The following is a 14,432-nucleotide window of genomic DNA, read 5'->3' on the forward strand; positions in this document are numbered from 1 at the left end:
GTAATTTTGGAAGTTAAAGGAAAGCTTAAATAGATTTTCTAGCCAGTTAATTTTTTTATATATTGGAATTTCCAATGTAAGCCACAATTTCTGATATCTATATTGGGGAAAAAATTCAGCAAGAAAAAATATTGTCAGCATTTCTACTTACTCAGCTAATGAAAATCTCAATATCAATGCATATAAAAATATTGTCATATTTTGCTATAAGAAACTGTTTTCATTTTTCAATGGAATTCATAGTCATATGCACTAAACATAACTTTAAAGGAAATGAGAAGAGGAGAAGACAGGACAGGAGAGGAGAGGAGAGGAGAAGAGAGGAGAAGAGAGGAGAGAATCAGTCTTATGCCCTTTCCATAGAGATTCAATGTGGTATATTAGGCAAAACACCCTTTGGCAAACTTCAGACTGTAGAATACATGTTTTAGGTGTCCACTGAATTAAAATTTGTAATTACCAAATTTCCAAGGCACTAATGTGGTAGTTTCCTGGGAATTATCAAAGCAGAGAACATTCTACCTAATGGTAACATCCTAACTATAGAAAATAATAACTTCAAGCAGCAGGGAATGGGAGAGCAATTTTTCTCTAAATTCTCCACCATGCTACCTAAAATTTCAGTATAGAGAGAAAGGATTCCAAGGCAGGAAACCACATCAAATTGTAAGATTTTACATTCTTATCATACATCATTCTAGAATGTTCTTGAGTTCTATGATTGACCTTTGCTGGAAATCCTATTCTGCATGTTAAGACCAGAACCAACAGTTGAGTTCTGGGTAAACCTGGCTCTCATAAAACAAAAGGCATTGCTGTATTAAAAGTCTTTATAGCAGTTTTTTTGGGTCTTGCCAAAAGAAGAAAGTAACTTTAGGTCTGTGAGTCACCAACAAACCTAAATGACATTTGTAGGTTTTACTGGCCATGCTGAATAAATACAAAGAGAATTGTAATGGAAGTCAGGGAATCATGTTCACATCCTGGCTCTTTTACTAAAATCCTACTTGTGGGTATATAGGATGCATTTTCCCCATCCAAAAATACAGTCCAAAAATTACCCCACATCATTCAGATATAAAATGATGAATGATGTCACTTTTAGTGGTAAAATATGGTAAAATGAGAAAACATAAAACACAACAACAAACATAGTAATTTCCTTAACAAAAATAACAAACCACAAGGCACCCATATAATCAAAGAGAAAATATAGGTCATCACTCTAACATTTTGGATTTAAATTTGTTACTACCATAATGGTGTTGCATACCAATATTGATTAATATGTATATATATTTTTGTATTGCTGAAATTTTCATTTATTTTTTCAGGGTAAGACTTTTTTTTCTGCTGATATAGAAACTATGATGTCCTACTGGATTCCCATATATAAGATACTACATTATATTAACAAAATAATATTTTAATTATCTATTTTCAGATTGCTGTTTACATATAATGAAAAGCATTTAATATTTTCTTCAGAATATTTCTCTGTAAAACAGGATGTATCTTATACACATCTCTATGTTTTGTAGAGGAGCAAATATATTGTATATATTTGTTTCTTTATGTTACAGTTTACTTATTTGGCTAGTCGAGACAATACAGGTCCCTACTAAATTCATAGGGCTGTTACACACATCAAGGAGATCATTTATACCCAAGTTTTTGAGGTAAATAAAGCCTTATGAAAAACACCATTATGCTGATATGAGCTACATGAGTAACTAGGATTAAGTCAGATCCCTTTGCGGAATAGAATATAGAACTTCCCGTACTACAGCTGGGTGATATGACCTGGCTCATTCTTAGGCTAAAAGCTGGGTAACCCTAGAGGAAAAAAAAAAGTTTAAAGAGACCTTTCTAAGGCTGGTAGGCAGTTGAATTTTCTGGTCAATGAATCAGCTGAACTTTTTATGTTGTACAGATTAAATTCAAAGTTGCCCATGAGTTTAAAGACAGGAGGTCATGCCTACTGATGATGTATGAGATAAAATGTTTTTGTCTGTGGGAAAATACAAAATTCTATCTCTTTGCTAAACAAACCCCTTAGGTGTAACACTATTACTCAGTTTTCTTCCAAAAGCTCTGGTTGCATACACATTGCTTATGATTTAGTCTTCTCTAACTCTAAATAAGTTTTCTTAGAGAAACACTCTCAGATATGCTTCATTCTTTAAAACTGCCCATTTAGCTGAAATCTGAATGCTTCTCCCAGATGCATTTTAAATAAATCACTGTAAACATAATCATTTTGTCTAAATTGTTAGTCTCCTACATAAAAATCTCAGCATAGAGGGTAGCTTTAACTCAGACTACCTATTTTAGATATGTGTTATAGTGGAAAAGGCAACAAGCAAGTAAATATAGAAATAGGGAAAAAACCTGGAAGGAACTATATTAAAATAACAATCTTTTTCACTGGTCAGTAGGATTATGGCTAATCTAATCTTGACTGTGGTTCAATGAACTATATTCTTGATAAATTTTTAAAATTTGTTTCACAACAAGCATGCATTACTTTGATTACAAAGGTGTGGGCAAGCCAACTTGATAGAAAGAGTTGAAGGAATACAACATAAATATATCACCTCAATTGCCACTGATATTGTCTCAGACATTGAACAGAAATTGGAAGGCTGACGGCAGTTTCTTTTCATAGCTAGCTCACCCTGCTTGAACAATGATAAATGAGTGACTGTATATATATATATATATAGCTAGCTAGATAGATATTTAAAACAGAAAGATAAATAACATTTAGAAAAAAATTAAAGCATATTTACTTTTAGGGGCAATTAATTTAGCAATATTTGACAAGGTTTTTAAAACTCAGTTTTCATGGAGCACCATTAAATATTCACACAAAGAAGATCCAGGCAGCTTAAAGATGACTATTTCCTCATTCATGAGATGCCTAATTGACTTGCAATAAGATGAAACATTCAGTATATCTGGTTGGAACCAACGTGGATGATGATGTGCTTCTCATAAGCCCTTTTCATTGTTTTCTCGATTTGCTTCAGAAAAACTTGTGGGATTCGTCCACATAAAGTGTGCACAGTTTCCAAAAACTTTAGCTGAAGAGGGTAATACATGGATTGAAAGAGATTATCTTGAAAGGGAAACTGAAAGATAATTTTTTTAAAAAAGAAAGAAAAAGTTTAATTACTAAAATTACATTTTTTATTGTTCAGATACAGTTGTCCCGCCTTTTCCACATTGTTCTCCCTTGCCCCATCCCCCCAACTCCCACAGTCAACCCTCCCCATTGTCTGTGCCCATGAGTCCTCTATTCATGTTCCTTGACTTGCCCCTGCCCCTTCTTTTGCCCCTTACCACCCATCCCTGCACCTCTGTTCACTAATGTGCCAATAACTTTTACTAATAAATGAAACAGGGAATTACTGTAAGCATGCAGACACAGGTTTGTAGATACACAGTAGAAAGGATCTCTGAGGACCCAGGTTCAAATCCTTATTCAATACTGTGCCATCTCACGCAACATTAACCAATTCTTGGCCTCAGTTTTTATACTTCTAAAAAATACAGAAGACTTATTTGAGTCCTTAAGCTCTTAAAATCTAAAAGCATGCTCTTGCAAAGCTCAAGTAGATACTTGAAATTTACTATAATAAAACACTAAATTCCTCAAAAATTTTGCCATTGTAGCAATTTTAATTAAAGAACTTTAGCAAACCCTCCTGAATGGCCTCATGAATTTTGAGAAAAACAACAGAGTAGGAGGGATCTCAATACCTGATAGGAAACTATATTACATGGCCACTGTAATGAAAACGGCCTGGTACTGGCATAAGAACAGACACATAGATCAATGGAACAGAATAAAGAGCTCAGATATAAACCTATGTCTCTATGGTCAATTAATATTTGACAAAGGGGGCAGGAGCATAAAATGGAGTAAAAACAGCCTTTTCAACAAAAGGTGGTGGGATGTCTAGACAGCTACATGCAAAAAAATGAATCTTGACCACTAACATATACCATAAACAAAAATAAACTCAAGATGGATAAGATTTAAATATAAATTGTGACACCATTAAAGTGTTAGAGGAGACTCTTAGGAGACTCCTAGAGGAGATGTATAGGCAGGAAAATTTCATATATCCCATGCAGAAATATTTTCACTGATATGTCCCCTAGAGCAAGGGGCATAATAGAAAGAATATACAAACGGGACTTCATCAAAATAAAAATCTTCAGCATGGCTAAAGAAAACATCAGCAAAATGAGAAGGAAACTAACTGGGTGGGAAAATATATTTTCCAATGATACTCCAGACAAGGGTTTGATCTCCAAAATATATAAAGAACTCACAGGACTCCACTCCAGGAAGACAAACAATCCAATTAAGAAATCAGCAAAGGACCTGAACAGACACTTCTCCAAGGAGGACATACAGAGGGCCCAAAGACATATGAAAGGATGCTCAACATATCTAGCCATCAGAGAGATGCAAATGAAAACCACAATAAAATACCACTTCACATGGGTCAGAATGGCCATCATAACCAAATCAACAAACAACTGCTGGCGAAGTTGTGGAGAAGAGGAAACCCTAGTAGGCCATTGATGGGAAAGCAGGTTGGTGCAACCACTATGGAAAACAGTATGGAATTTCCTCAGAAAACTAAAACTGAAACTGCCTTTTGACACAGCAATTCCGCTGCTGGGATTATATCCTAAGAATCCTGAAGTACCAATTCAAAAGAACCTATGCACCCCAATGTTCATAGCAGCACAATTTACAATAGCCAAGTTCTGGAAACAGCCTAGGTGCCCATCAGTAAATTTAAAAAAAAGAATTATTAGGGTATGACTATGGTAACCTCTTGGGTCCAGAGTTTAGCAATTACTACTAATATTTATTAGCAATGAACTTTATTTTCATAATTCAGATACCAAAAACTAGTTGATGCCTATTTCCCTTACTATTAAGCTTTTAAAAACATTCTCTTGGAGGGAAGATGTTGGAGTGAGTGGAAGTCACGCTGACTTCCTCCTAGGACCAATCTGGAATTACAACTCACTTGTAGAGAAACCACCCAGAACAAACAATTGAACAATCATCAGAGATAAGTGTATAACTTCGGACAGACAGAAGAACCAGCTTTGGCACAACCTGTCAGGTAAGGAGTGCAGTCAACAAGACTGGCTGGGCACCTACAGGCGGCAGTGCCGATGGGTTAATTAAGCAGGCGGTTGCATCCCCCAGAGAAGATTGGAATCTAAACCCTAAGCTAGGATTCCAAGCCTAGAGCACCATAGCCCAAAAAGTACACAGATAACACTCAGCTGCAAAAAGTGGCAGGGTTGCTCTCTGCCAGAGACAGATGGTTGGAGAAGCAAGGGACATTTAAAGGGCCAACACACAAATTTTCATTTGAAGCCACTTACCTTGGGCTCTGGCAAAGGTGGGGGGAGAGTGGGCTGCAGATGCCTGAGGAGAGATGGGGGTCAGAACCCTTGGGGAGAGAACTGAGAGAGTAGCCACCAGGATTCTGGTGCTGAGTCATCCCTCCAACAGCAGCACCCTTTGTGCTCAGGCAGACTACTCCCCTCTGAGTGGTAGTAGGCTGAGGGGAAACAATAGCCCTAACTCCAGGAGGGTCTCTGCCCTGGCCCTTTGGTGCTTAAGCCTGACTGCTGAGTCCTAGCGTCCCAGATGTACAACTGAAGGAGATAGCTAGAGACAGTAGATCACTGGAAAAGGGCGGGGGGCAGAGTGGACTAGAGAGACTTGAAGAGAGACTGGGGACAGAGACCTTGGGGAGAGAACTGAGAAAGTAGCCACCAGGATCCAGTGCTGAGCTAACCTCCACATGCAGCAACCATACTGCTCAGGCAGACCACTCCCTTCCCAGCAGCAACAGCCTGAGGGGAAACAATAGCCCCCACCCCAGGAGATATTCGGGCCCACCCTATGGTGCTTAAACCAGACTGCTGAGGACAGAGTGACCAGATTAACAACTGAAGGAGACAGCCAGTGACAGCAGATCATTGCAAGTATTGAACAGGCTGCCTAAGGTCAGACGGGGTCAACATCTGACATCACCAGAGGCAGATCCAGAAAGAAAAAAACAGTGGTAAATACAAGAGGCTACCCAGATGAAAGCCACTGTGGTCTTCTTTATGATTTGTGATATTTTCTTTCCTCCATAGCTTTATAACATTCATTTCTTGTCCCGTGAGTTTATATATATATATGTTGTCACCAGATTTTATACTATAGTACATTTCAATTCTCATATTTTGCCCATCCCTTCTCTTAGCTCATTTGACCTTCTTCTTTCCTCACAATATTTTCATTTCAAATTTGGCTTTCTCTCTCACTACAACTTGTTTCCATTCCACACTGTTACTATTTCTCCCCTGTCTAGACACTCAAAATGAATTTTTTGTCAAGGGTCACTTCATATCCTTTTGCCTATCTCTTAAAATACCTGTGTTCTCTCTACACCTTTAACAAAGTTTGCTACTTGGTTGTGGGTAGGGTAGCTGTTGTTGCACTGTTTTTCAAGGTTGTCTCTAGAGCTTCACTAACTATGTATTTCAAATATCAAATTTTACTGGACCTTACTCTTTTTTCATCTCAAATTTTAATTTTGCCATCTTAGCCTCTTATTTTCTTTTTCTTTTTTTTTTGTCTTTATTCTATTCTCCTTTCATCATGCCCTTTTATTTTTCTTTATTCTCCCTTTTTTTTTTCTTTTCTATTTTCCTTACATCCCAAATTTTAATTTTTCCCTCACTTAGTCTGGTTTTAGTTCCTCACTCTTAGTATTCCCTCTCCCTCTATCATTACAAAATCACTCCCCATTCCTTTAAACATCTCTTAGACTTTTCTTTGTTTCTCTTTTCCTTCTTATTCCCATATCACCTATATTAATTTTAGCTCATTTGTTGTTGACAGTACTGTGGGAGATCTTTCTCCAATTTGGTTCCTCTTTTTTTATTAATTATTTACTATTTTTCCATCCTTTTTATTTCTCTCTCTCTCAATTTATTTTATTTTATATTACTTTAACTTCTGTTTAAACCTCATATAGGAGAGTATGCTTCCCTTCTCATACTCCATTCCACACTCTTCATTCCCTTTTTTATTCATGAGGTAAATTTTACTTTCTCTCTTTCCATTGCTCCAACTCCCAACTCTTATTAGTGCTCCTCCCTCTACCCTCCCAAAATCATTTCTCTTTCAGTAGGTCATCTCTTATCCACTCTGGTTTCTTATAATAGTCTTAATCTCATTACACCCTTATTAATATGGGTTCATTTGCTATTGATAGTGGAATTGTGAGGGAGAGTTATATTTGCGGGTGTGGGTTTGTTTCTTGGGCTTTGCGGTTTTGTTCAGGCAGCACTTGCACAGCAGCAAACAAGACGTGGTGGGCAAAGTGACCCTCAATCAACCAGCAGCTGTGAAGGACTCATGAAAGAACGACCCAACAATAATCAAAACTCAATTACATCCAGAAAACCAAGATAAAAGGCATAAAGGTCATCCAAAGAGCATCAAGTTCAGGTGATCAAGGAAACAGCACCACTGTATCTCACAGGCCTCCCCCATAGAAGTTCACATTGCAAAGTCAGAAAGTCAAAACAGATCAATGTAAGAAGAAGAAGCAAACAAGAAGAATCTCCCCTATAATGGGAAGACAAAGAAACAACCCCCAAATGAAAGGAAAGGCAGAATCCTCATAAAGAGTGCTAAATAAAATAGCGGCAAGTCAACTATCAGATATTGAATTCAAAACAATGGTTATAAGGAAGCTCAATGAACTCACTGCTAACTACCAAAAATGACAGGGAAAGTGAGGAAATTACTGCAAACTATATCAGCAAAAAAAAAAAAAAAAAAAAAAAAAAAAGAGGACATAGAAACAATCAACAATGTGGGGAACCATTCCAAACATGGGAAATGTGGCTCTGCCCCCACTCGGAAAAGCCAGTGGGGAGCGAGGTTGGCGGGCAGGACCCACGTCCATGGATAGGTTCTCCAGTGGGAAATCAGGCCTGCATTGTACCCAGACTGCTATGAGACTTGCTCTTGTTGAAACTCCCTCACCCTGAATTGAGGCAGCAAATGTTTACTGAGTATCTTCATCTTCCTAAAGTCTGTGCTAAACCACCCAAGTATGGAGTGTGAGCAACTTCCCCCTTGAGCTGTAACATCTTTCTCTTTGAAGTAATTAGCAGTGTCCTGTCCTTTGTCCTCCTTAAAAGGTAATCACCTGTGGTGAACCTGTGCATAGTAAATGAGGATCATCCTCAATGTAATGTGCCCAGAAAAACAATAAAAGCCTTTCCAGGCGGGGGGTCATGGGCCCTCTCTTTAACTTGGAGAGCAGCCATGCAGCCCCTTTTCCTCCACAGGATTTCTTTAGTCCATGTGTATGTGTATTGGAATACTGAAACATCAACAGCAGATCTTGCGGGCCGAGATCTGCGTCACAACAAGGGCCAAGAAGAAATGAAAAATACAATTTCTAAATTAAAGAACACAGTAGAAGGAATCAAAACTGGGTTCAATGAAGCAGAGGATTGAATCAGTGAGCTGGAGGACAAAGCAGAAAAAACTCCCCAAAAGAGCAGGAAAAGGAAAAAAGACTCATAAAAACAAAGAGGTGTTAAGGGAACTGCAGGACAACATGAAACATAATAATATCCATATAATAGGGATACCAGAGAGAGAAGAAGAAGAGCAACAGACAGGAAACCTGTTTGAAAAAGTAATGATGGAAAACTTCCCTAATTTTGATAGGGGACTCAAAAGTTGGAAAATTTTAATTTAAGGTAAAAAGTTATAAGCCTAGTAAGTAATGTATATGTTAAAGCATTTGTTTCAGAAACTACAGATAAGGCCCCTCCTGGCTCCTGGGAAAACAGCTGACCTCCTGGGGCACTGCTAAAGACCACCACCTGGGTGCAAGTGGAGGCCTCCAGGCCTTTGTGTTCCAGGGGGAGACAGATGACCACCCACCCCTGGGAACAGCTAACTGCCCAGGACAGGACTGTTGCAGTTTCTTTCACCTAATCCTCCTTGAATTTCAAAACCTCTCACTGCACCTTGTTTATTCCCTGGTATAAAAACATTGGCCTGGAAAGAAAATACAAGATGGCCTGTTAGGGTATGAACCCGCCATCTTCTCAGGTCACTGGCCATCTGAATAAAGTGCCCATAAAGATTCAATTGCTGTCATTACTTACTGGGTTTGGTAGTGACAGGCAGCCCGAAGCCTGGTGTCTTTTCAGGTTTCAATTTGATGAGAGAAAAAGCCATACAAGTCCAAGAAGCAGAGGGTCTCCATCAAGAGGAACCCAAAGAGGCCCATTACAAGACACATCATAATTAAAATGCCAAAATTCAAAGTCAAAGAGAGAATCTTAAAGGAAACGAGGGAGAAACAGGAATTAGTATGCAAGGGAGCTGACTTCTCAACAGAAACACTACAAGACAGAGAAATGGTAAGAACTTTTCCAAGTAATGGAAAGCAAAGGCCTGCAACCAAGACCCAGCAAGGCTTTCAATTAAAATGGAAGGCTAAATAAGGAGTTTCCCAGACAAAAGAAGGTTAAAAGAATATACCTCCACCAAATCAGAGTTGCATGAGATGCTAAAGGGGACTGCTTTAATAGTATGAAGAAAAACAGCGAGAGAGAAAGGAACAAAGGTACAAAGGGAGTAAAATGGCAATGAAGAAGTACCTATCAACAATAACCTTAGGAGATTTGGAAGATGGAGGTGAGGTAGATAGGAGCGGAGCGCACTTCCCCTTGTGTACAGGTGGAACACCTAGCCGATCTGAGGAACAGAGTGAACAGACAGCAGTATCCCAGCATATATGAAGGTTGGAGGCCAAAATTGTAGAGGACATTGAAAAACAGATGGTAAGGAAATTGCATTGGTATGGTAGGGTCCCTGGGACCAGCACGGGGACCAGGGCTATTGCAGCCCCTGGCCCAGTACCTGCCGGCACCTGCCACAGGATACTTGGAAGAGAGCCAAATCAACAGCTTCCTCCCTGACAAACAGGGAGGATAGAGTGGCACCAGGATGGACCTGGATGTTTGAAGTCACTAGGGGGAATAAAGATGAAGTGGGAGACACAAAGGGACCATATTCACCCTCTGAGGCTGTGGACACCAGCTGCGTCATTACCAGAGAAATTGGGGAGCTGGTTGACACCTGGAGAAGGGAAAAGAGTTGGGCTATGATGGACCCTGACCAAGATAGTCTCCAGTCTGGTTGGAAAGTTGGGCTGTGTGAGAGGCCTTGCCCTTGTTAGGAGCGACAGGCTTGAACTGGACGATTTTGTTCAAAAAACAGCTCTCAGAGGCTGTTTAGGGAACTCCCTGCAGCAGCCACCCTCACCACCATGGCTGCACCCTGCTGTCTCACTAAGAGGAAGGAGGTGACCTCCCCTGCAGAGGAGAGGCAGCAGGGCTCAGGGAGTCAGCAGTCCCCAGAAAGACTTAACTCATTGGGGAGCTGAACTACCCTGAAGAGACTTTGAGAGTGCCTAGCACCTAGGAGAGCAAAGAGCGAGAAGGTGGTATGTGAGTTGCCTCTAATTAGTTTATCTCAAGGATGGCACGACTGGTGGATTGAATGTGCCAGCATGGTGTAGACAGGCAGTGGGAGCCTGGCAGTGAACTGAGGAACTGGACTGGAAGCTCAGCAACTGTGAAGATTGAGGCCCAGACCTGGCCCCCATCCTCCGAAAACCATAGGAAGGCAGAAAAGTGAAGCCCAACCCCGCTCAGCCTGCTGCAGCCAGGAAGACCAGCAGAACTTGCTGGGCTGGTTTAAAGTCAGCAGGAGGCTTTACCATTTCTTTCTCTCTTTCTCTCTCTTTTTCCCCCCCAAGTGAGATAATAAGACTTGGAACTGTGAAATGACCAGAGTCAGACCCAAAGAAGGATCGCAAGGCTAATCCCAACAATTCTGAAACTCAGACAAATTTCACTTTGTTATTCCAGAGAACTAGCATGTTATTATTTATTTGTATTTTTTCATTATTTTTACTTCTTTTATTTGATTAGCATTTTGTATTTCTTTTTTCTGTTTAGTTTTCTTTTATTTGTTTGTTTAATTGCATTGTTTGTTTTTTCTTGTTCACTCTTTCATGGTGTATTTTTAATTTTCCTTCTTTCACTTCACTTGTGTTCCAATAATACACTACTCTAAGTCATATACTTTCTATTCTTGTTATTCAGATTATATGGTTTCTGTCATATGATTATTATTCCAGTATTATTGTAAATAATTGTTGTTCCATACAATTATAAATATTACACAGCATCCCTGCTGGATCTTAGCCAATTTCATTGTTTTCTGGAACTTTATTACTGTTATGCTTAACTTTATTCTCTTGCACACTATGATTATTTTCTATCCTTTACTCTCACTATATCTCATAACCTGACCTCCCACAAGCTCTCTGTTTTCTGGATTCAAATCACAATCCTTCCCCCCTCTCACAAGAGTCTTATCTCTTTTCCACCATTTCTAAAGAGTGGGTAGTTGGGTGAAATATCCCAGTTAACACTATACTTATTCAAAGGATCTCCTATGTCTTCTCTACATGTTAGTACTTTAAATCCCATAGAATGTACTCCAATTGTCTTAATCCATTTTGCCTTCCTTCTCCAACTGATCACATAAAAGAGTAGGTGGTATCTGTGAACACCAATATACCTCCTGGAGGAGGAAACCCACCAACAAAGGAACCACCAACAGATAACAATAGAAGAAGGTGAAGGGAGTGGAAGCCACATGAACCTCCACCCAGGACTGATCTGGAAATACAACTACATGGTGGAGAAATTACACAGAACAAACAACTGAACAATAGTGAAAGAGAAACCTCATAACTTCAGACAGACAGAAGAATCAACTTCGACACAATCTGTCTACACCTACCCAACAGCATAAAAGACGTGGTGGGCAGAGTGAACCTCAGTTAAACAGCTGGAGGGAGGGACCCACAAAAGAATGACCTAACAACAATCAAAACCCCAATATATCCAGAAAACTGGCAAAAATGACATCCCAAGAGCAGTAAGTTCAGGAGATCAAGGAGACTGCACACTGAATCTCACAGGTCTCCTACCAGGGAGTGAGAAGAGATCAATTTAAGAATCAGGCTAACAAGGAGAGACTCACAAACAACGGGAAGGAAGAAACAAACCCCAAACAAAAGGAATAGAGGAAGCCTCATAAAGACAGCTAAATGCAATAGAGGGAAGTCAACTATCAGATACTGAGTTCAAAGCAATGGTTATAATGAAGCTCAGTGAGCTCACTGAGAATCACAAAGAACTACAGGGAAACTATGATGAACTCACAGCAAACTATATCAACATGAAAAAGGAAATAGAAACTATCAACAAGGACCAAGAGGAAATGAAGAATACAATTTCTGAATTGAAGAACACAGGAGAAGGAATCAAAAGCAGGCTACATGAAGTAGAAGATGGCATCAGCGAACTGCAGGATAAGGTAGAAAAAAACACCCAGAAAGAGCAAGAAAAGGAAAAGAGACTCAGAAAGAATGAAGAGGGATTAAGGGAAATGCAGGACAACGTGAAATGTAATAATATCCATATAATAGGGGTACCAGAAGGACAAGAAGAAGAGCAAGGGATAGAAAACCTGTTTAAAAAAGTAATGATGGAAAATTTCCCTAATCTGATGAGAGAAAAAGTCACACAAACCCAGAAAGCACAGAGGGTCCCAATCAATAGGAACCCAAAGAGGCCCATGCCAAGATACATCATGATTAAAATGGCAAAATTCCAAGACAAAGAGAGAATCTTAAAGGCACTAAGGGATAAACAGGAAGTAACATACAAGGGAGCCCCGATAAGACTAGCAGCTGACTTCTCAATGGAAATGCTCCAAACCAGAAAGGAATGGCAAAAAATATTCCAAGTAATGAAACCCAAAGACCTGTAACAAAGAGTTCTCTATCCAGCAAGGCTCTCAAATAAAATGGAAGGTGAACTGAGGAGTTTCCCAGACAAAAGAAGGCTCAAACAATAGACCTCCCCCAAACCAGCTCTGCAAGAGATGCTAAAAGGACTTCTTTAAGAAAGGGAAGGAAAAGAGTGAAAGAGACAGGATCACAGGAACAAAGGAAGTAAAATGGCAATGAACAAGTACCTATCTATAATAACCTTAAATACAAATGGATTAAATGCTCCAATCAAAAGAGATACAATAGCTGAAAGGATAGGAAAGCATGACCCACACATATGCTGCCTACAAGAGACCCACCTCAGGACAAAAGACCTACACAGAATGAAAGTGAAGGGCTGGAAACAAGTTTTCCAAGTAAATGGACAGGGAAAAAAAGCTGGGGTAAAATACCCATATCAGTCAAAATAGACTTCCAAACAAGGGCCATAAAAACAGACCAAGGAGAGAGAACCAAGATGGCGGCATAAGTAGACACACTGCATCTCCTCGCACAACCAGACTGACAGAAAATCGAACGACAAGGAAGTCCGACGCCAAGAGGATAAAAAATAAACAGTCATCCAGACCGGTAGGAGGGACGGAGACGGGCAGCCAGGGCGGAGAGGACTCGCGTTACTGCGGCGGGACCAAGACTGGCAGAGTGTGGGACGAACGGGGCAGGCAGTCTGACCACTAGCAGACTGTGCAGACCTACATTCGCACACAGATAAACCGTGAGGGCCAGACTCAGAGCGGCAGAGAATGGGGCAGGCAGAGCAGTGGGTAGCACCCCGCGGCCCCACATTCGCACATAGATAAACCAGGAACCAGGTGGGAACCAGGTGGGAACCAGGGTTCCACTACGGGGAAATAAAGCCTCAAACTTTTGATTGAAAACATCCTTGGGGGTTGGGGCGGAAGCAGGAGAAACTGCCAGCCTCACAGGAGAGGTCGTAGGAGAGACCCACCAGGGCGTAGAGCATGCACAAGCCCACCCACTCGGGAACCAGCACCAGAGGGGCCCAATTTGATTGTTGGTAGCAGAGGGAAAAACTGAAATCCAGTGGAGAGTGGAGCAGGTGCCACTGCTCCCTTTCGGCCCCTCCCCCACCTAGAGCGTCACAGTGCAGCCACCAGCATTACCCCGCCCCGGGGAATACCTAAAGCTCCGCCCCTTTGAGAAACAGGTGCACCAAGAAAAAAAAAAGGCCCAAATGACAGAACACTTCAAAGCTCCAGAAATAATTCAACTAAGCAGCGAACAGATAGCCAACCTATCAGATGCACAGTTCAAAACACTGGTAATCAAGAAGCTCACAGAATTGGTTGAATTTGGTCAAAAACCAGATGAAAAAATGAAGCCTATGCTAAGAGAAACAAAGGAAAATGTACAGGGAACCAATAGTGATGCGAAGGAAACTGGGACTCAAATCAATGGTGT

The 14,432-nt window shown here is 40.3% G+C and overlaps 1 protein-coding gene across 1 annotated transcript in view; it reads right to left on the reverse strand.

The window, feature by feature from the left end:
* Positions 1-213: 213 nt before the first annotated feature.
* GXYLT2 (glucoside xylosyltransferase 2) overlaps positions 214-14,432 on the reverse strand; it is a 144,251-nt gene continuing 130,032 nt past the window's right edge. Inside the window, exon 7 of the mRNA XM_024556771.4 lies at positions 214-3,134. Coding sequence (XP_024412539.1) covers positions 2,952-3,134 — 183 coding nt within the window. The 3' untranslated portion in view covers positions 214-2,951. The remainder of the gene's footprint in view (positions 3,135-14,432) is intronic.

The sequence above is a fragment of the Desmodus rotundus genome, chromosome 8 (genome assembly GCF_022682495.2).
Source record: "Desmodus rotundus isolate HL8 chromosome 8, HLdesRot8A.1, whole genome shotgun sequence".
Taxonomy (NCBI): domain Eukaryota; kingdom Metazoa; phylum Chordata; class Mammalia; order Chiroptera; family Phyllostomidae; genus Desmodus; species Desmodus rotundus.